Source organism: Lissotriton vulgaris, chromosome 9 (assembly GCF_964263255.1).
Source record: "Lissotriton vulgaris chromosome 9, aLisVul1.2, whole genome shotgun sequence".
Classification (NCBI taxonomy): Eukaryota; Metazoa; Chordata; class Amphibia; order Caudata; family Salamandridae; genus Lissotriton; species Lissotriton vulgaris.
Window position 1 is genome coordinate 411,989,300 of NC_141697.1, and position 23,123 is coordinate 412,012,422.

Consider the following 23,123-nt stretch of genomic DNA (forward strand, 5'->3'; position numbering starts at 1 on the left):
ATCCACGTCTACCCCTATCTGGACGACTGGCTCATTCAAGCGAAGTCGGCCCAGCAGTGCGCCGACCACGTGTCCCACACCATTCACCTTCTGCACGATCTGGGGTTCTCACTGAATTACCCAAAGTCCCATCTCCAGCCCGCCCACATACGGCAGTATCTGGGTGCGACCATAAACACTCTGGCGGCCACTGCGCAGCCGAATTCAGTGAGAGTCAACAGCATTCAGTCGCTGATCCAAAAATTCAGACCTCAACACTCGCTTCCAGCAAGAGTGTTCATGCAGTTGATAGGCATGATGGCCTCCTGCATCTCCATAGTCCCGCACGCGAGACTACATATGCGTCCGCTTCAGGAGTGCTTAGCACGTCAGTGGACTCCGGCTCACAGGCAGTTAAAAGACCTAGTGTTGGTGAGCGGTCGGGCATACAACTCTCTGCATTGGTGGAATCCGCAAAACCTTTGCAAGGGCCGACCGTTTCAAGAGCCTGTTCCGCAGATTATCCTGACAACGGACGCTTCTCTCCGGGGATGGGGAGCGCATGTACTCCAATACACAGTGCAGGGACTATGGACGCTACAGCAAAAGAAGATGCACATCAATGTTCTGGAACTGATGGCGATCTTCATGGCCTTGAAGGCATTCAAAGTACATCTGTGCAACAAGGTCGTGTTGATCCGGACGGACAACATGACGGCCATGTACTACATTCAGAAGCAGGGGGGCACACACTCTCCGCAGCTGTCTCATCTAGCTCAGAGCATGTGGAAGTGGGCCATTCAAAGGAACATTTTCCTCATGGCAGAACATCTCCCAGGCAAGGACAATCAAATGGCGGACCTGCTCAGCAGGCACAGCCATCAAATGCACGAGTGGGAGATACATCCATCAGTACTCCAACCGTACTTCCAAAGGTGGGGTCATCCAGAGATCGACCTGTTCACCACAAGGGAGAACGCAAAATGCCAAAACTTCGCCGCCAGGTTCCCACACCCGCAATCGCAGGGCAATGCGATATGGATGAACTGGTCAGGCAGATTTGCGTACGCTTTTCCCCCAGCACCTCTGATACCGCTGGTGGCGCGCAAGCTCAGGCAGCACTCGATGACTCTCCTCCTAGTTGCTCCAACGTTGGCTCGCCAACCATGGTACACCACGTTTCTGGAACTTTCCGTGGTACCGCATCAAAGGCTTCATTTTACACCCAGCCTTCTGACGCAGAGCCATGGCGACATTCAGCACCCAGATCCGCGACAGCTCAACCTGGCGATCTGGCTCCTGAAGTCCTAGAGTTTGGCTACCTTAACCTTCCTCCCAAATGTATGGACATCATTCGGGAGGCTAGGAAGCCCACTACTAGAACATGTTATGCGGCAAAATGGAAACGGTTTGTCATCTATTGCGCAAACCACAACATTGATCCCCTAGATGCTTCTATTCAGGACATCATCTGTTACCTGTTCCATCTATACAAGTGTAATCTGGCATATACTTCCATTCGCATTCACCTGTCTGCGATGGCCGCATACCTCCAAAATAGACAGCACCTTTCACTTTTCAAAGTGCCTGCCATCAAAGCTTTTCTGGAAGGCCTCAAAAGAGTCATTCCGCCACGGACTCCACCAGCTCCTGAATGGAACCTCAATGTGGTTCTTACAAGACTGATGGGTCCTCCCTTCGAGCCACTACATTCCTGCGAGATTCAGTTCTTGACATGGAAAGTGGCTTTCCTTGTAGCAATTACATCGCTACGGAGGGTTAGTGAACTGCAAGCCCTCACGATCCAAGAGCCTTTCTTCCAAGTTCATTGAAACAGGGTAGTGCTCTGCACTAACCCTAAATTTCTACCCAAGGTTGTGTCTCAGTTCCACATCAACCAAACCATTGAGTTGCCGGTGTTCTTTCAAAATCCAGAGTCACTGGCGGAGCGGATGCTCCACACCCTTGACGTTAAACGGGCCCTAATGTATTACATTGATAGGACCAAAGATTTTAGAAAGACTAAGCAGCTTTTTGTGGCCTTTGCGCCACATCACAAAGGTAACCCTATTTCCAAGGCTGGTATTGCTAGGTGGATCGTGAAATGTATTCAAATCTGCTATGCAAAAGCAAAACGCACTCTTACAATTCCACCAAGAGCCCACTCCACCAGAAAGTTGGGGCCTCTATGGCGTTCCTTGGAAACATTCCCTTAGAGGACATATGTAGAGCAGCCACATGGTCTACCACACATACATTTACTAAGCATTACTGTGTAGACGTGCACTCCAAACAGCAGGCAGCTGTAGGGCAGGCTGTTCTCAAAACACTTTTCCAAACTGCTGCAGCTGGCACGGGCGGCCGCCGCTAATGGAGGGACTGCTATGTATTCTATGCACAGATATGAATTCAGCAGCCCACATGCCTCGAACTGCAAATGGTACTTACCAGTATGCATCTGTTCTTGGCATGTAGGGCTGCTGACATTCATATCGCCCGCCCTCCTCCCCGGCGCCTGTAGCAGCTGCAGTGTTCACATATCATTTCATGGCATGGTCATCATTCACTGAGTTTCACTCCATCTTGGCCACAATGGCTAAAAACAATCTGGGGATGGAGTTGATGCCCATGCGCACTGTAGTCCAGGGGAGGAGCCACCTATCTCATGATACTTCGAAGACTCTTCCAGGACAACAATGTGCAATCATCCGGACCCAACACTAGGCGGCGATCTATGCACAGATATGAATGTCAGCAGCCCTACATGCCAAGAACAGATGCATACTGGTAAGTAGCATTTGCAACCCAGGGCATGGTGACCAGAGAAGACCCCTAAGGGCTGCAGCACTTATTGTGCCACCCTTAGGGGCCCTGTACTTGGTACCCACACACTGCCTTTTGCATGCTGAGTACCTAAGTACAGAACTAAACAAAGAGTCGACATGGCACCCATCCCTGGGTGCCATGCCCACAACCCACTGCCCTGGCATACATCAGTCACCCCTTTAGCTCGGTGCCCTATGCCAGTGGTGTGGGCCCAGGTGCATGAGCCCTGTGCCCTTACAGTACCCAGGGCCATTCCTGGGCATTGTAAGTGCAGTGATGCCATTAAGAGTATATGGTGCTGGGAGGTTGTCATTACGAACTCCACAGCACCATAATGGCTACACTGAAGACTGACCAGTTTGGTTCCAAACTTCTCAGCAACCCGCACTGATGCCAATGTGCGAGTTAATGTAAAATGCACCAGAGGGCATCTTAGAGATGCCCCCTGAAAACCTAACCTACAATCCACGAGTGGCTGCAGACGATGCCACACAGCAGACATGTTGCTGGACCCCTGGGTAGGAGAGCCCCCACTCTCCTGGGCCTGCAACAATGCACATCCTGGGCGAGGTGCTAGGTCCCCTCCCCCAGGATGGACAGGGGGAAGCTTCAAAGGCATGCCGCCTCTGTGAGCTTCCCCAGACCATTTGCTGTACCCAGAAACCTGCCCCCCCACTCTGGGGGGAAGACTGGCGGGAAAAACTACGTCAGGAAGGGGGGTGTGCCAGCCTGTGCCAACCCCACCCCTCAGGTGGGGGATGACAAGGTGAAGCACGACCCAGGGCTCCGGCCATCTTGAAGATGGGGAGCCCTGCCCAATCACAGCTAGGCTCCTGCCCCCCTCCCACAGGAGAGGAGTAGGCTAGGGGGTGTACTCACCCCAGGGCAGGGACCCATTGGTCCCTGTCCTTGCCCTACCTGTAACACCCTTATATTCATTATTTAGGGGCTTCCTGAACCTTCCTTCCTCAGATCCCGATAAGAAAAGAAGAAAGAAGACCAAGAAGAAGACGACCCGCCGTGCAGCTGCTAACAGGACGACAACTGACTTGGCCCCAGCCCTACTGGCCTGTTGATCCTGGAACCTGCTCCTACCTAAATCCCGGCAACTCCTGCGGACAGCCACCTTGGGACACCCAGATGACCTGCCTGCCTTGACCTTCTTGAAGATTGGGACTCCCATCAGCAGAGGCTCTGCTGCAACAACCCCCCTGGTGCCAGCCAGGAAGCTTCCGACCAGCCCACTCTGCATCCGCCGAGCCCAACCAAACCAAGACCACGAGGACGTCTCCCCGGCGACTGGGACCCGAAGTCCAGTGCCATAAGACCCTCCTCGACAACCAGATGACGCCTGCAGACTCAGAACCAGGGGCCACCCCAACCGCGACCAGCTGAGGGTAAGCTTTCCGACACCCAAAGACACCCCTGCACCAGTCGCCCTACAGCCCCCTGTGCTTACCTTTGGGGTACCTACCTGTGCTCCGAGATCCCAACTTACCTCTCGAAGTGCTGGTCGCCCCTGGAGAGCCTCCGTCCTCGAGCCTGCAGCCGTTGTTCCTTTTTGACCTTACCCATTGGATAACATTGAGCGCCCGACGGCTCAGAAGCACCCTGCACCCAGCCGCCCGAATGCCGCTGGCTGTGCCACCTTTGCCCTATCCTACTTCCCCCCCCTTGCCTTGAGCAAGTGACCAGGAGCCCAGCTCCCACAGCCATGTGGCCAGCTAGCCAGCAGCCACCAAACGAAGGCCCCCTTTTCCTCATTGGATATCATTGGGCCTAACTTCCTCTGCACCTGTGCTGCTGGGGCTGAACCAACTACTTACCTGACCCTGGGAGACCCCTGAGTCTATGCCCAGAACCTTAACTTCACCAGCCAAGTACTCACCTGGAAACCGGTAACTCACCTGCCATTGTTTAACATTGACCAATTTTGACTCGAAAATTTTCTAAGTGTGAAGTTTTGAAAACTATAAATATTCATATAAAATCACCCAAATTCCAAAGTACTCACCTCTGATCAGGGGAGAAGCCAGTACTGTACCTTGTAGCCCAGTACTGAACCGCTAAAGTAATCCTTTCCGGGTTATCAGTAACCTGTATTTTCTCCATAGGAATCCATTGTATGCTTTTCTCTGAAATTTCGTCTGTCTACTTTTGAAAACTTTAAATATTCTTTAAAAATCCTATGAAATACTGAAACGCAATTACTTACCTGTTTTAAGTTGAGACCCCACTGCTGGCCCCAGGAGCCCAGTACTGGATTACAAAAGTAACGTGATCATACTTTACCTGCAACCTGAATTTTCTCCCATTGGATAACATTGTCAGATTTACCTTGAAAAGTTTCTAAGTGTGAACTTTTAAAACCGCGTTATATTCATGAAAATTCACTACAGTACCTAAACGATTTTACTAAATTGGTTTCAGTTTAGACCCCAGGACTGAATCTGGGATCTAGTCCTGGAACTACCAAAGTAATCTGTGTGGTAAGCTGAAAACACATTGAGCTCAGTGCTAAAGTGTGTCTAGACCTGTGTTGCCTTGAGCAACCACTGTACCTATTGTGTTCACAAATTTTATTGCTTCCTTCTAACGTAATTACATGAGTACTCCTATCAAGAAAAGTATATTTTTATGCCTGTTGTTTCTAAAAATAAAACAGCTATATCTTTAGATATAAAAACAATTGGCCTAGAGTCCAGTCTTTGAGTGTGTGAAACCTTTTGCTGACTGTGTGTAGAACAAATGCTTTGCACTGCCCTCTGGTACTGCCTTACTGCTCGACCAAGCTACCACTTTTGAGAGTAAAGTTAGTCCTGACTTTTACCTCTGTTATACCTTTGGGGTTTGTGGATTCTATACACACTGTACTTCATTTCAGTCCAGTATATATAGAGCCACTTTCTCACATTCAAGAGTAATCTAAAGATGCTTTGAATTTCCTTTGGAACCTCGTTTTTCATTTGCTGAAATTAACTGCAGTTATGTTGTGCTTGGTACAGTGCTGCAGCTTGATATTTGGTATAACGTAAGCTTGAATAGAAACAAATTATACATTGTTCATTAACAGGTACGCATCATGTTTGAAGTGCAAGATTTGAAATATGCAACTTTGGCCACAGTGTCCAGGTGTGGTATGGTTTGGTTCAGTGAGGATGTCTTGAGCACCGACATGATATTCAATAACTTCCTGGCCAGAGTGCGGAGTATTCCACTAGATGAGGGCGAGGATGAGGCTCAGCGCATGAGAAAAGGCAAAGAAGATGAAGGGGAGGAATCTGCTTCACCCATGTTACAGGTACATTTTGTAATTGCTTGTTAAAGTGAACTGTTTTTCACAAGATGAAATAAAGTTGCCTTTCCTTTTTGGACTAGCTCAGAATACTCTTCTGTTTTATATGGCTGCCAAAAATGTATTCCAGATATAGAGGGCAAAATATTTTAGGTTTTCATGCATATTTTCTACTTTACACTTTCTGTATTCCTCAACAGATCCAGAGGGATGCTGCAACTGTTTTGCAACCGTATTTCACTTCTAGCGGATTGGTTATCAAAGCTCTTGAACATGCCTTCAAGCTGGAGCACATAATGGACCTCACACGCTTGCGGTGCCTTGGTTCTCTCTTCTCCATGCTGCACCAAGCTTGTCGAAACATTGCCCAGTACAATGCTAACCACCCAGACTTCCCAATGCAGATTGATCAGTTGGAGCGTTATATCCAGGTAAACTGTTATACTTTCTGATTTGATGATTGCTTTTACTCCGATTAACCTCTTTCACTGTTCCTTGGTTCCTGGTTTACTTCTTTCTAGACTCCAAAAGTGTTTGTTCTCTCCGTAATATACAGGCTATATGCTTCTTGTTACTATAGTAAGGACTCTAGTCTGAGTTTTTGGCAGGGTGGTAACAGAGGCTGGTATTGGGGTCTTAAGGAGGTTTTTCCCCTCCCTCATACCTCCTACGAGGTAGCAGACAAACATGCATGAATATTCTATCACTTTACCCTACTTGTGTGAAATTGGATATTTGGAAAAGGAGCAAGTGATTGATTTAAAAGAAAAAATAAATTAAAAAAACTTTACTTTCTCTCATGTGTATATATAAGCATGAGTGTAGTGTGTGTATGTGTGTGTGTATGTATATATATATATATATATATATATATATATATATATATATATATATACACATTTTTTATGTAATTTTTTCTTTCTTTCAGCGTTACCTCATTTATGCCATTCTGTGGTCATTTTCTGGAGACAGCCGTTTGAAAATGAGAGCTGAGCTGGGTGAATACATAAGGAGAATCACAACAGTGCCATTGCCATCTGCACCCAGCATACCCATAATTGATTATGAGGTAAATGCTTTTGAAAATAGATAGCATTTTCCGTGCTTGATCCATTTCTTTAGGTCATAAACATCAAAAACTTTTTGAAGTCCTACAAACATTTTTATACACTTTTTGGTACCACATTTTTGTTTTGGCCCGGTTTCAGAGATTCCCAGTCCTTTGTCCTAACAACATTTGAAAACTATTTTGTACCTTTATCACGTTTGTCAGCATTGCTGCAGAGATGTCACTGATGGAACTACTGCAATGGAGTCTGGAGCCAGTTGAGACTGAATGGCATTGCTACCCTTGTTGAAGGCCTTTGTCCCATCCTACTACCCCAAAATAGAGGGTGACATTTGCATAATGCGACTTTGCGTCTTGATGCTACTCTCCCACATTGTTGTCTTCTTCCCTTTCTACCTGCTTTCCACTTCTCCATTTTTCCATATCTCCTTTACCCACTTCTTCTTGCCCTCCCTTTTTCTTATATCTGTTATGTTCTAGGAGCTATTGATGACAGGCCACCCTGTAGAATGCGTGGTTGTTGTTAGAACATATTAGACAGAATGTTTCCAGGCACATATTGTATTTTGGGCTCTCTACACCTAGCTTTCTAGGTTAATGAAGATGCTCTTTTTCTAGGTATCCATCACCGGTGAATGGTTACCATGGCAGTCCAAGGTTCCTCAAATTGAAGTTGAGACTCACAAAGTTGCTGCTCCGGATGTTGTTGTACCTACATTGGATACTGTGAGACATGAGGCTTTGCTGTACACCTGGTTAGCAGAGCACAAGCCGTTGGTTCTTTGTGGCCCACCAGGTTCAGGCAAGACCATGACACTCTTTAGTGCTCTTCGAGCTCTGCCTGACATGGAGGTAAGAAACTGGAATTAATATTGTCTAACGTTGAGATGGAATCTTTGTTGCAACAAATATGTATATAACATTACACACCTAACAAATGCGAACCACGTGACCCCTAGGCATTTGTTTACAGATGTAATGGGGGAGGCAGCAAGCAATTATTTAGGGAACAAACAGCTATGTTATGCATGTTGTATGCAGGAGTTAAATGTTTGTGGATTTTGGATCAACCCTGTTTGTAGCTTGCTTGAAAAAATGTTTTGTATGATCAAAGTGTTGTGTAGACCTTGGACGGAGACTTTTATTACAACTCCTGAGAATTGAAGGATTCTTTACTTTTAGTGCTATTTATTTTGTTTTGAATAAACCAGATTGATTTAACCCCTTCAGCGCTGGGTGAAACCGTTCCGTCATGAGCATGGAAGGGGCTAAGTGGCAGTTATTGCACTGTTCACTGTTTATTAATGCAGTGCAGACTGGATGGACTATTAAAAGAAAGTTTGTTTCCAAAGTGATCTGTAAACCCTTTGAGATTGGGGATGCCAATGAGAGATTTGATTTAATGCAGATACTTGTTTGATAAAACATTGAGGGCACTGCAGCGCATAATGTAGGAAGCTGGCTCTTTATATAGTGACCAAAACGAAGTTGTAGAAAGCTGGCTCCTTTGAATGATATATCAAAATGAGATATATTGGCAAGTAGTCCAGGGCTTCCTTTGAGTGGATAGGGGCTTGCTCTAGCAATCCCAAGGTGCTCTTCTGGGGGTAGTGTGGTCGAGCAGCCTTAGTCTTATCAGGGAGGAGTGCAAGACATCTGGAAATAATCACAATTGTCCAGAAATGATGCACACAACTCAATATGGAGATCCATACCAATTTATTAAAACATGCATCTTTATATATATTCAGGCACCCGAATCAATACCATCAGGTACATACGTTTTTTAATAGAAATACTTTTCTGTTTAAATAGTTGACAGTGCATTTTTTCAGAAGCTGCAATGTTATCCTATGGGAGGAAAAACAAGTACAGCATTCAGGTTCAGTACAGCGACTTACGACACCAATCTCCGGGACTTAAGGTAAGTGCAGGGCAAGGTCCAAGGCTACATCAGCCAGACACCACCACCAGCTCTAGGGCGGCTGGGTGCAGGGTGCAAAACAGCATCGGTGCCCTATGGCAGTCAATGGGAACCGGTCTTCGCAAAAAAGGCTGAAGGCTTTGACTGGGAGGCCCGTCGGGCTGAACCAACAGGGGGTCTCGGGCCTCTTGATGCTTGCGATGCAGGGACACCTTTGCTCCTCTACTCCACGGGCCTGGGGCAAAGGCCCCTTAGGTGTCGGGTTTTCCTTACTGGGAGCTGACGCTGTAGACTGAGCCTATGAATAGAGGCTTCAGGTGTCGTTGAGGAGTCCACAGTGGGAAAACCCATGGTGACCTTCGAGTCTGGATGTTCTGGGGACCAGGTTGGCACCCTTGGCGTACTTCAGCTCCGGCTAGGCAAATTGGGTGCAGTGGTCCTTTCCGGCTTAGGGTTTCTGCGGTCTTGGAGCCTCACTGCTCAGTCTTTGGTGCCTGCAGGTTATAGAGGGACAGGTTAGTTGTCCCACTGGGTTTCTTGGTTTCTTTAAAGTACTGGTGAGTCTCCGGTGCTTTGGAGACACAGCAGCTGCTGGACAAGTCAGCTTTTGGTGCACTTGTTGAAGTCAGCGGGCATGCCGTCAGGGTTGGTGCCAATCAGTTGCTGGATCTTCTGTACTTGCTGTGTGACTCTTCTAGTCCGTCTTCAAGTTGTCAGGACATGCTCTTCTGGTGCATGGGCTCCCATAAATACTGAATTTACGGGTGTTAAGGGAGTGTAGGGTAGTAGCCAATGGGCTACCTACTCTTGTAGTCACTACGACTCCTATATGACCACTTTTTGTGGGAAGTGGGCATAACCCTGTCCTAGATGGCCAACTCTTAAAAGTTGTGTCCTTTTCAGGCAGCCCACCATAGGGGTAGTACTAGCCAGAAGGTGGGTACGTCTCCCTGACTAGCTAATTTTCCTTCCTGTCCAGGTGCAAAAGGGCTCTGAACAAAGGGGGGCTGTCTTCCTCTCATGTGAAGCTAACCAGGTTTCGGATTTCAAAGGCAATGGCTTCTTTGAATGCTAATCAGCTAGTCACCCTATTGGAGGGATATGAACCTCCCCTTCCTGAGCAGGCTTTCTTTCGGACCTCCTGAGAGCAAACGCAAGGCAAGAACCAGTCCACTCACCAGAGGCTGGTAGGTTTTCAAGGGGCACATATAAGGTGCCCTATGTGTGTGCATGTATTAATAAAAATACAAGACTGGCATTAGTGAAGGAAGCTGGCTCTCTATGTTCGAGGCATGTGGGCTGCTAAATTCACATCTAGTGCATAGATCGCCGCCTAGTGTTGGGTCCTGATGATTGCACCTTGTTGTCCTGGAAGAGTCTTCGAAGTATCACGAGATAGGTGGCTCCTCCCCTGGACTACAGTGCGCATGGGCATCGACTCCATCCCCAGATTGTTTTTTTCCGCCATTGGGTTCGGATGTGATTTCGACGTCTCCTGTTCGGAATCGATAAAACAACTTTATTAAGGCCAAAAGGCTTTACTCACTCGTCGGTATTGTTCGCGTTCGGTCTCGTGCTCATTCCTGCTCTTCGAGTGGGATTTCGTGTGAGTCGGTGACTCTTCGATCATCGAGGCCCTGTCGACGCAGCAAGACCCCGACGTTGATATAATGGAACAGAGTCCGTTCAAGTACTGCCCCTTGTGTGGTTCTAAGTACCCACACATCGACGTGCACCCAGTGTGCAACAAGTGCCTGTCGCCGGACCATGACGAGGCCAACTGTATGGCCTGTTCCAGGTTCCGGTTGAAGAAGACCATCAAGCTTCGGCGCGTGGCGCGCCTTGAGGCCCAACGATTGGCTCCGGCGCCAGCGGACATCTTCGGCGACCCCGCGGCAGATGAGCAGGAGCTTCACCTGCAGATTTCGCCGGCATCGGCGGAGGTCGAGACCGACTACGGAGAAGCGGTCGAGGACCACGACCTCGAGGAAGACATCGAGGAGGTAGGGGACGACGGAGAACCATTTGGGGCCATGGAAGATAGCTCGGAGGATGAGCTATGCCCCGTCCCAACCTTTACAACGGCTCAGGTCACGGGATCGCCACGAGGCCTTACCCACGACCATACGCCTCGATCCTCCGCCCCGCCTATCGGCCCGGCTGTGGACACCTCTGCGGAGCCGCCATTACCGAAAACGAAACCGAAAGTGAAACCTTCGGGTTCGACCAAAACCAAGATGGACGCCACTCCATCGACACCGAAGACGTCTGCTACGTCATCGACGCCGTCATCCTCGAAGGCGTCTGCTACGTCATCGACGACCTCTTCTTCGGATACCTCGAAACCAAAGAAGAATGTTGATGCGGCTAAAGTACCCAAAGTGGTTGAGCAGCCAAGCTCAAAGAAGGCCTCGGTGCCGCCTAAAGTCAAGCCCACCGCGTCGGCAGAGAAACCGGTCGGCGATACCAAAAGAGGCGCCGTGCTGAAGCCGGGTGTCCCGGCGCCAAAAGAGAAGTCGGTCGATCCGAAGACATCGACAGCGACGCATGGAGCTGTAGACGGTGGCGGGAGCTCGGCCGACGGCGCATCGGCAGCTCCAATGGCAAAAAAGGTGTCATCCCGCTCCAGTCTTCCCCAGGGGGTGGATCGGAGTCTACAGTCGGATCGACTAAGCCGTCCGCTTCTTTTACGAAGCAGGTACAAGACTCCCTCAAACGGATTCGGGACAAAGAATCCTCTTCGGGCCCGAAGACGCCCTCGGAGGCGACTCAGGTTCTACCAAAGAAGCAAGCCTCAATGCCGCTTCACTTTACCTTGCCACCCAAAGGTGGTGCCGAAGGCTTTTGCGCTTCGGTCGATGCCCAAGGACTCAATCGAAGAGAGGCATACTCAACTAAGTGGCGGTTCTGGTCGTCAGCCCTTGTTGGATGATGAGTCGGAACACTTCATCGATGCTGATACGGGAAAACTGACCCTCAAGAAGAGAAAGATTACTTCACAGCCTCTGGAGCCGTTCGTAATCCCTCTAAAGAAGAAGCCACTCCCGAGGTCCCCTCATCTGGTGGAGCCTATTTACCAACCAACCAGAAGTCCAACACCTTCACCCACTTGTTCAGATGGGGGTGAGGGCGACCTGGAGGAACAGTATACCTTCCCTGACAACACAGACCCTGATGAACAACAGGACTCATGGTTGCCCTCAGGGGATCAGGGGGACCACCAGCCTGTCTCTGACCCACAAGCCTATGGGCCTAAGACTTCTCCAACGGAAGATTCTACAGCATTCAATGCCTTAATCGAAAGGGCAGCTGCAAAGCACAATGTAGAGATGCATGCTGACCCGGTAGAGGTGGACTTTCTATTCGACACTTTCTCTACTGCCGAAAAGACTGTAAAAACACTTCCTATGCTTAAAGGAATGATGAAACATGCCACTGACATTTTCAAATACACTACAAGGGCGCGAGTGGTAAACCCTAGAATTAAAAAGAAGTACAGGCCGGCACCTGGGGACCCAACTTTCATTCGGGGCCAGTTGCCTCTGGACTCTTTGGTGGTCTCTAATGCCCGCAAGAGGGCGAACTCTCAGACGACGGGTGAAGCTCCTCCCCCGGACAAAGAGTCTAAAGTGCTGGAGGCGTCAGGGTAAAGGGTGGCAGCGCAGGCAGCCAACATATGGCGCATCTCGAACACACAAGCTCTGTTGGCCAGATACGACAGGGCACACTACGATACATTAGAGCAGCTTCTACAACACCTCCCTTATGAGTTTAAAGAGGGTGCGGAGATGCTCATCCAAGAGGGCAAGCTCATCTCCAACGCTGCTATTAAGTGTGCGCTGGACGTTGCGGATACGGCAGCAAGGTCCATCAACACTAGTGTGATGCTAAGACGCCAAGCATGGCTCCGCATCTCGGGGTTTAAGCCAGAAATACAAACCACTATTCTCAATCAGCCTGTTAATCCAGACAGACTATTTGGCCCAGAGGTGGACACCACACTTGAAAAAATAAAGAAAGACACTGAGACTGCGAAATCGATGGGTGTACTTCAGTCTCAGCAGTTTAGAGGAAGCACTTTTCGTCGCTCAGGCAATCGAGGTGTTACCAGAGGACACATAGCACAGCAGGCGCAATTCACAATCCTCATACACTAAACAAAGTCGGGGTGGTTACAGAGGGAACAACGCCAAGGGCAGAGGTAGAGGCAACAACAATTCCCGCTCCTCTGCCGCTAACAAACAGTGACTCCCTGTCACTGCCCCCCGACCATCTAACACCTGTCGGGGGGCGACTCCAACGGTTCCTGCCTGTCTGGAAATCCATCACCACGGACAGGTGGGTAAGGAAACTTATCCAGTTCGGTTATTGTCTGGAGCTAACGTCCACTCCACCCACCATTCCCCCAAGGCACCGTCCTATGTCAGCAGAGCATTTGCACTTATTGCGGCAGGTGGTTCTTGCAATGCTACAAAAAGGCGCCATAGAGCTTGTGCCAGTAGAAGAACAGGGCACAGGTGTCTATTCCCTGTACTTCTTAATACCAAAGAAGGACGGCTCACTCAGACCCATCCTGGACTTACGCCCGCTCAACATGTATATTCTTTCAGAACACTTCCACATGTTGACGTTGCAGCAAGTCCTTCCACTGTTAAAAGAGGGGGACTTCCTCGCAACCTTGGATCTCAAGGACGCTTACTTTCACATACCACTCCATCCATCCCACAGAAAGTACCTCAGGTTCACCATTCAAAACAGGCATTACCAGTTAAAAGTACTTCCCTTCGGAGTAACCACTGCCCCCAGAGTGTTCACAAAGTGTCTGGCGACTGTGGCGGCGCACCTCAGGAGGCAGAACATACATGTCTACCCCTATCTAGACGACTGGCTGGTTCAGGCCAAGTCAGCACAACAGTGCGCCGCGGACATGTCCAGCACTATTCACATTCTTTACAGTCTGGGGTTTTCGCTCAACTATCCGAAGTCGCACCTTCAACCTGCCCATGTGAGGCAGTACTTGGGCGCTACAATCAATACTCTGACTGCGACAGCTCAGCCAAATCCAGCGAGGATCACCAGTATCCAGTCGCTCATTCAAAAGTTCAGGCCGCAACACTCACTCCCAGCGAGGGTGTTTATGCAGTTGATAGGCATGATGGCCTCCTGCATCTTCATAGTCCCGCCCACGCGGTTACATATGCGTCCTCTCCAGGAGTGCTTGGCACACCAGTGGACTCAGGCTCAAGGACAGTTGAAAGACCTAGTGTTGGTGACCGGTCGGGCATACAACTCTCTGCATTGGTGGACTCCACACAACCTTTGCAAGGGCCGACCGTTCCAAGAGCCTGTGCCACAGATTATCCTGACGACGGACGCGTCTCTCCTGGGATGGGGAGCGCATGTACTTCATTACACGGTGCAGGGACTATGGTCAACACAACAGAAGAGGATGCACATCAACTACTTGGAGCTGATGGCGATCTTCATGGCACTGAAGTCATTCAAAGTACATCTGTGCAACAAGGTTGTGTTGATCCGGACGGACAACATGACGGCAATGTACTATATCCAGAAGCAAGGAGGAACACACTCTCCACAGCTGTCTCATCTGGCTCAGAGCATGTGGAAGTGGGCCATTCAGAGGAACATCTTCCTCATGGCGGAACACCTCCCAGGCAAGGACAATCAGATGGCGGATCTGCTCAGCAGGTACAGCCACCAACTGCACGAGTGGGAGATACATCCATCAGTACTCCACCCGTACTTCCAGCAGTGGGGTCATCCAGAGATAGACCTGTTTGCCACAAGGGAGAACGCAAAATGCCCGAGCTTCGCCGCCAGGTTCCCACACCCCCAATCGCAGGGCAATGCGATATGGATGAACTGGTCAGGCAAATTTGCGTACGCTTTTCCCCCAGCACCTCTCATACCGCAGGTGGCAAGGAAGCTGCTGCAACACTCGATGACACTCATCCTGGTTGCTCCAACGTGGGCACGCCAACCATGGTTCACCACATTCCTGGAGCTCTCCGTGGTACCGCATGAAAGACTACGCCTCACACCCAGGCTCTTGACGCAGAACCATGGCGACATTCAGCACCCGGATCCGCAACAGCTCAACCTGGCGATCTGGCTCCTGAAGTCCTAGAGTTTGGCTACCTTGATTTGCCCCCGGAATGCATGGACATTATCCGGGAGGCTAGGAAGCCCACTACCAGAGTTTGCTATGCAGCAAAACGGAAGAGGTTTGTCATTTACTGTACAGACCATCATATCAACCCGCTAGATGCATCCATTCCTAATATCATCTGCTATTTGTTACATCTTTACAAATGTAATCTGGCGTATGCTTCCATTCGGTTACACTTATCCGCCATAGCGGCTTATCTCCAGAACAGGCAGCACCTCTCCGTTTTTAGGGTGCCTGCCATTAAGGCTTTCCTTGAAGGGCTGAAACGAGTCATCCCCCCCAGGACCCCACCAGCTCCTCAGTGGAACCTCAATGTGGTCCTCACCAGATTGATGGGGCCACCGTTTGAACCCCTACATTCCTGTGAGATTCAATTCCTCAAATGGAAAGTAGCATTTCTCATTGCCATCACGTCTCTACGGCGCGTCAGTGAGCTACAGGCGCTCACAGTACAAGAGCCATTCATTCAGATTCATCCTAATAGGGTGGTGCTGCGCACTAATCCTAAGTTTCTCCCTAATGTGGTGTCACAGTTTCATGTTAATCAGACCATTGAACTGCCCACATCCTTTCAAAACCCCGAAACGGTGGCAGAAAGAATGCTTCACACGCTTGATGTCAAACGAGCGTTAATGTACTACATTGACAGGACCAAACACTTTAGGAAAACACAACAATTGTTTGTTGCCTTCTCAGCCCAGCACAAAGGCAACCCCATTTCCAAAGCTGGAATAGCCAGGTGGATCGTTAAGTGTATCCAGATTTGTTACCACAAGGCTAAGCGCACCTTAACGGTTTCCCCCCAGGGCCCACTCAACGCGCAGGTTGGGGGCCTCCATGGCTTTCCTGGGTAATATTCCTTTGGAGGATATTTGTAGAGCAGCCACATGGATTACACCACACACGTTTACTAAACATTATTGCTTGGATGTGCATTCTAAACAGCAGGCAACTGTAGGACAGGCTGTTCTTAAATCTCTTTTTCAAACTTCTGCAGCCGGCACGGGCGGCCGCTGTTAATGGAGGGACTGCTATATATTCTATGCACTAGATGTGAATTTAGCAGCCCACATGCCTCGAACTGAATATGCTACTTACCAGTATGCATCTGTTCTTGGCATGTAGGGCTGCTAACATTCACATCGCCCACCCTCCTCCCCGGCGCCCGTAGCGGCTGCAGGTAATTTCTTGCATTCAATCATTAGCATGGACATCATTTACACTACTTCACTCCATCTCTAAACAATGGCAAAAAACAATCTGGGGATGGAGTCGATGCCCATGCGCACTGTAGTCCAGGGGAGGAGCCACCTATCTCGTGATACTTCGAAGACTCTTCCAGGACAACAAGGTGCAATCATCCGGACCCAACACTAGGCGGCGATCTATGCACTAGATGTGAATGTTAGCAGCCCTACATGCCAAGAACAGATGCATACTGGTAAGTAGCATATTCATTACTATACCAAAGCAAGGTATAGTGTCCACAGTGTCCAGGGGATCCCCAGAGGCTTTAAAGAGGCTAAAGTAGATAATACCAAATTTTCTTTTGTGGCAGTGCATTTGACCAGTTAGGCTTATCAGGGGGCTGATTTAAGCATTTGTTGTACACGCTCAAAGACTAAATCAAAGACCAGTATAAATATATTACTTTACTTTGATTTTTAGAACCAAGAGGAACTCTGTTGCAAGTAAGTAGTACCAGTTTAAAATAGCAATACTTTTTAGGTACAATAGGAATGTGTTTGCAAAGCCAATAAGAATATTTTACAGTGTTACTGAAAATATTTTGTGGTGTAATTCAGCAGTAGCAGTAACTTCGCAATGTAAAAGATACACTTAGTGCAAATATCAAGAACTTCAATGCAAGCCTATGGGAGGAAAAAAGTTATGCGCTTTTGGAATGGTGGATTCAAAATTTTGTGTTCACATCACGTAGCCCACCTTAGACGTGGAACTAGCCTGAGTGGGGACAGCCCACGCTAATTTTCCCTCCTCTCTTGGTGCCAAATGGGTCCTCGGCAGGGGTGGCATTTCCCCTTTCTGAAGAATCCCTGGGTCGCATATTAAAGGCGGCAGCAACCTTTGAAGCCTCCTGCCTTGATAGGCTGATCCATTAGCCATTCTAATTCGAGGATATGACAACACCTCCGGCCAGATCAGGCATTGTTTCTGCACTCTGAGCGCAGGCTCTCGCCAGCAGGGGATCAGAAATTGTAGTGGCGGGCTGGTCTACACCAGTCAACCAGGGGGCACCTCTAAGATGCCCTCGGGGTCCATGTAGTAATAAATCCATCACTGGAATCAATCTGGGTTTATTAATGCAAAATGTTTGATACCGAACATCTCTGGCTTCAGTGAAGCCATCATGTAGCTTGGGAACTCGTAAACAGCAGTGTTTGAGTCATATGAGCTGCAGAGCTCACACTTGGCATTAGATCGCCATCTGGTGTTTGGCTCGGATGCTTGCACGTTGTTGTTTTGGAAGAAGTCTTTGTAGTCACGAGATAGGTGACTCCTCCCTTGGACGATAGTGCGCATGGGCATTGACTCCATGATTCGATTGGTTTTTTTTCCGCCATTGGGTTCGGATACAACTTTTGCGCTCCGGTTCCAAATCTCGATTTCAAACTTTTTCGACGTGCAAAACTTCCACAAACTCTTCGGGTTAACTCCGAACATCTTCATCTTACACACGACTTTCATCGGCTCGATTCTGGTCGTCGACGTGGGCCGCTGGGCCTATCCACGCCGTAAGGCCTACAGCTCATGGAAAGGACGCCGTTCAAAAAATACCCCCAGTGTGGAGCAAAGTTCCCGCACAGTGACCATCATATGGTCTGTAACCTGTGCCTATCACCTGAACACGACGAGTCCAGCTGTCCAGCCTGCGCATCCTTCCGATCGAAGAAAACCATTCGAGATCGAAGAGCTCAACAACACATTATGGCACAGAGATCAACTCCGGAACCAGAGAACATCTTTGAAGGTCCTGATGTCCGAGAAGAAGATTCCGAAGATCTCGAAATCGTGTTGTCAGAGGCAGAAGACTCAGACGACCTCACCACTCCTGGTCAAACAGTGAGTACTACTGCCCCTACCCCAACCCCACAACCAAAGGCACTGGTCAAGACTTCGCCTGCCGGCCCCAGTCAAGATCGAAAACAAGCTTCAGAAGCCCCGCCTCCGAAGAAAAGAGACAAGCCTTCCAGGTAGCTCCGGACCGAGCAAATCTCATGTAATCGTCCCACCGGCGCCTTCGGCACCGAAGCCAAAGGAACACTCTGCTCCGAAAGCGGTTCAGACGCCTTCCACCTCCAAAGCCAAATCGGACCGGAAAACTTTGACGTCCATGAATAAGCCGGCTTCGAACGTTTCCAAGCCTAAAGATCCCGTTCTGCTCTGAAACCAAAATTCTCGGAACCAAAAGACAAGCCTAAGGACTCCAGCACGCCTCCTAAGGCCAAAGACTAAAAAATTAAACCCAGGCCCGATCAGAACCGAAAAAATCGGCACCGAAAGCGGTTCCCGAGGAAGAGGAACTTTTTCAGCCAGATCCTATCGATCCGAAGCAGATAAAGATTTATATACACCCAGAAACAGGACATGTCACTACTATGCCATGTAAAAAGAAGTTGGACCCACCACCAAGAAGGACTCTGCAACGTCACCAATGCATCCTTCTTCTCCTGTTCTTCCTTCTAACCCACTTCCTCTCCCTAAATCCATTTCACCATCTCTGCCTGAAACTTCTCCAACACATACACCACCTCCAGATGATGATGATGATTGTGAGAAGTTGGCCTGATATGCAGTGCTCACTATTCTAGTGATCACTATGTATCAGTCCAAACAACCCTTATTGATTGGTTGTAAGTCAACCTTATAGACCAGCTATCCTAGTAGCATGGACAAGAGCAGTCTTTAGACTAAACTCTAAAGGGTGTGTTAAGCCAGCTGTTATACCATCACATATACCCCTTGAACACCAAGTGAAAGGACACCACACAAGTTGTTATGAAAATAAAAGGATATTTATTTATAACACAACAACCCTGGACTCTTTATGAGGACAGGGTGCTAAGCACAATACAAAACTCTTAAAGAAATACTGAAAGTCGCACAATTTACACAAATGCCAGAGGGGCACGAAAAACCATATACTATGGAAGTGGAATGCGAATTGCTAGCAGGTAAGTAACAGTTCTCAGAGACTTTAGAATCGCTAGGCCTACAGTGCAGAACCCTTAGATTAGAAGCAGGAGGCCTAGGAGCGCCGTGTGCAGAGTGGAAACTCTCACGCGTAATGCGGGACAAAGTCTATGGATACTAGCAAATGCAAAGTTGGTGTTCTCGGGCGAACCCGACTAGGTAGGTCAAAAACGAAAGTGGATCTAGACACTTAGAGAGTGGTTCTACGCTGGAGCACCGTGGTACTCGGTTTACCTAGCCCAGGGGCTGCGGCTGCATAGGGTTCAAGTGTCGTCGGGGAATCCTCGTTGACGAACGAGGAGCCTGAAGTGGAAGTTGCTGGCAGGCGACCAGTGAAGATGTTCCTGGCTGATCCGAGGATGGATCAGTGAAGAAGGATACCTGTAAGCAGAGGGGACCGAGTTCTGAATCACTAGCCAGTGATTAGGTGGGCACCAGGATGGCACCGGACGAGGTCACTCAGCCAGGTGAAGAGGTGGCACTGGATTCTGCTGCTGCACGGACCAGGGCGCTGATGTCGACCAGGCTGGAGGTCTGCGAGCTGTCCCACGTCGGATGTCTGCTGCTGGCGATGCTGGATCCGTTGAAGGAGGCAACAAGCCTTGGCTAAGGAAAGCCCACGTGGTGACACAAAATGGCGTATTGAGTGGACCAGGAGGGTCCAAAGAAGGTCCCCTTCAAGAGGAGACAAGGGCCAGTCTAGAGGAACTAGACTAGCGGTGAAACAAAAGTAGGACGTCGTCTGGAGGGTCACTAGCCAACGGGCAGTGACCGGACAACGTGGCAAGCGACACAGAAGCAAAAGGGCCCCACGCAGATCTGGTGGATGCTGGGGGGCTGGACTTCAGTGCTCGTGCTGCTTGGGGTTGGGGCTTCTCTTACCCCAGTGCACCCACTCGAGGGTCCCTCGGCGGTCGTGCTGGGTCAGTGTCGTGCTGGTTCTGATGATAGCTGGGTCCTCTGGTCTCGTCGCACCCACGGTTCTCAGCTGTGCTGTAGAGGCAGGTTGAGGTCAGAGAGGGCAGGGAGTCTGGGTCTCGTCGTGCTGGCCGGTCTGGTTCCGGAGGAAGGACGTTCAGCAAACCGCAAGATACTTAGTTGGTGCCTGCTGCTGCAGGGTGACTGCTCCTTAGTCACAAGGGAGAAATCTTGAGAAGAAGTCTTGAGTTCCTTTCGTAGAAAGTAGTTTCAGGATTCAAAGATGATCTAATTTGGAAGGGTCCCCACTCCTACCTTTATTCTAAAGAAAGGGGCTGGTACGGGACTAGGTCCTGCCCATGGGTGGGACCAGGAAGGGGGGTGGTTACACCCCTCTCCCATACCGTACTTTCCCCAGCTCAGGGGCTGGTGTGCCCCTGGAACTGGTTCAAGCCGGCAGATGCATAGTGAGCACCGGGGTGCCACTTGCAGTCACCTTCCTATTCAGCCCTGCCTACCTAGGATACACAAAACCCTGTCTGGGATGGTGCTAGCACCCCCCCCCCTGACAGGAAACCCTTTTTCCAAGCTCCCCTCGCTGGAAGGACTCCCAGCTGCAGGGGGTCAGACTTGTGTCTGTGGTGGCAGCATCCATTTTGTGATGCTGAGGCTCGAGTTAACTTTAACCGGGGTTCACATTCTGATAGATACATCTGCCGTGTGGATTCCTCACCTTGTGAATATCCCCCTTGCGTCAGCAACGTTCGGAAATTTTCTTCGTAGCACGCCGTCGTGGGCGACGTCACAGGAGCACGGCATCGCGCGCGACTCCGTCTGACGTCACCGACCCCATATTAGGCCCACGCCGGCGTGATGACGTCTGTTCCCTTTTTTCCGCGTCTCCGACGCTAACGGTTTTCGGGATCTTCAGCGATACCTAGTATCTTTCTGACTAATATTTGTCACTGTTTCTTTCTTGCGACTTTGTTCTTCTCCGGAGATGTCGTCGAGGAAAACAGGCTTTAAGCCATGTAGGTCTTGTGCCCGCATGATGTCTATCACTGACCCACATAAGGATTGTTTGTGGTGTCTTGGGTCGGGCCACGACGTCAAGAACTGCGAGTCCTGTTTTAAGATGAATCCGAAGGCGCTTCGGGAGCGTGAAGCAAAGTTGCTCTTGGCGAAGGTGAAAAAGGACTCTGGGCGACTTTCGAGATCAACGTCACGGAGATCGAAGTCGAAGCATAGGTCTCGGTCGAGGTCGAGATCGGCGTCGAGGTCCAGAGCGGGTTCGAGGTCTGGAGACGACTCGAGGTCCAAGGCGAAGTCGAAGTCCAGAGAAAGGTCTAGGTCTAGATCTAAGTCGGCTTCCGGGCATGCTTCGAGCTCTTCGAGGAGAAAGCATAAGAGGAGGAAGCACAGTTCGAGACATCATTCGGGGAAGGATTCCTCTGACTCGAAGAGAAAGTCTCACAAACACCGTAAGGACTTTGTCTCTCCTTCACCTGCTTTGTCAAGAGTGGGTTCTCCGGCGCCGGAGCCGGACCCGGAGCCGGTTTCCTCGGAGCATGAAGAAGAGGAGGTGACTCAAGAACCGGCTTCGGCGGAGACTCCTGTGAATCCAGAAGGTCAGGGTGAGGATGTGTCGGGTCGGCCTCCATTGCAACATCCGGTAGGTCCGTACCCTTCCTTTCCTGGTCCTGGGCAGGATCCCTCGCATTTTCTCAATGCGATGTTTGGAGTTTATTCTAGGGCAATGTACCCCGCTGGAGCGCCTGGTGGCCCCATGGGTCCGTTATCGTACAACCTGGGTATTCCTCAGTCGTATGCCCCTGCTCCATTTATGCCTTTCATGCCGGCGCCTGTTTCACCTTGGCTCGGTACGGCTCCACCGAGGTCCTCGACTCCGCATGCGGCTTCGCCGACTCCGGATCGACCTCGCAGTCGAGATCGAGGTGCCACACCTGTTCTTGACTCTCGTCCTCCTGCTTCGGTTCCTCGAGCGACGTCGGAACCGGCTCCGTCGGAGTAGTTACCGGATCCGTCGACTTCGATTCGAATGGAGTGGTCAAGGCGAAGAGCTCAGAGTCTTCTCGAGCAAAAGGATGATGAGAGTTCAGATGTGGAAGAAGGCGAGCTTCCTGATCATGGTGATGACTTCGAAGAGCTTCGGGATGCTAGTGGTCTGGAACTCTCTCCCGAGTGGGGTCTGCCTTCGACTTCTGATGCACCATCAAGGGACGTGGCTCCTTATCATGTAGTCATTAGGAAGGCTGCTGACCTTCTTAACTTAAAGCTGCCCACAGTGGAGTACAAGCCCAACATTCTCACGGAAGTCCTGCATTCTCCATCTTCAATTGTGGAGCCAACTTTGCCGTTTACTGATGCCTTGTCAGATCCGATTAAGGAAATTTGGAAGAGGCCGTTGTCTGCTCCTGCAGTTTCAAGGGTTATTGCAAGGCGCTATAGGGTGGCTCCTGATGACCCTGCATTTCTTTCTACGCATCCGTCTCCGGAAAGTCTTGTGGTTCAGGCGGCTTGTTCTAATAGGGCGGCAGGCTCATTCCCTCAAGTGCCTGCTGACAAAGAGTCTAAGAAAGTGGATCAGGCTGCGAAGAAGACTTTCTCTTCTGGAAGCATGGCTCTAAAGTCGTCAAATGCTACTTGCCTTTTAGGTAGATATGTGCACGCGCTGATGGACTCAGTGAAG

At 49.7% G+C, this 23,123-nt stretch overlaps 1 protein-coding gene across 1 annotated transcript in view; it reads left to right on the forward strand.

Moving 5' to 3' along the window:
• DYNC1H1 (dynein cytoplasmic 1 heavy chain 1) overlaps nucleotides 1–23,123 on the forward strand; it is a 1,654,074-nt gene that overhangs the window by 386,686 nt on the left and 1,244,265 nt on the right. The window contains exons 35-38 of the mRNA XM_086937823.1: nucleotides 5,879–6,106; nucleotides 6,301–6,531; nucleotides 7,029–7,169; nucleotides 7,788–8,021. Of these exons, the coding sequence (XP_086793949.1) occupies nucleotides 5,879–6,106; nucleotides 6,301–6,531; nucleotides 7,029–7,169; nucleotides 7,788–8,021 (834 nt within the window). The remainder of the gene's footprint in view (nucleotides 1–5,878; nucleotides 6,107–6,300; nucleotides 6,532–7,028; nucleotides 7,170–7,787; nucleotides 8,022–23,123) is intronic.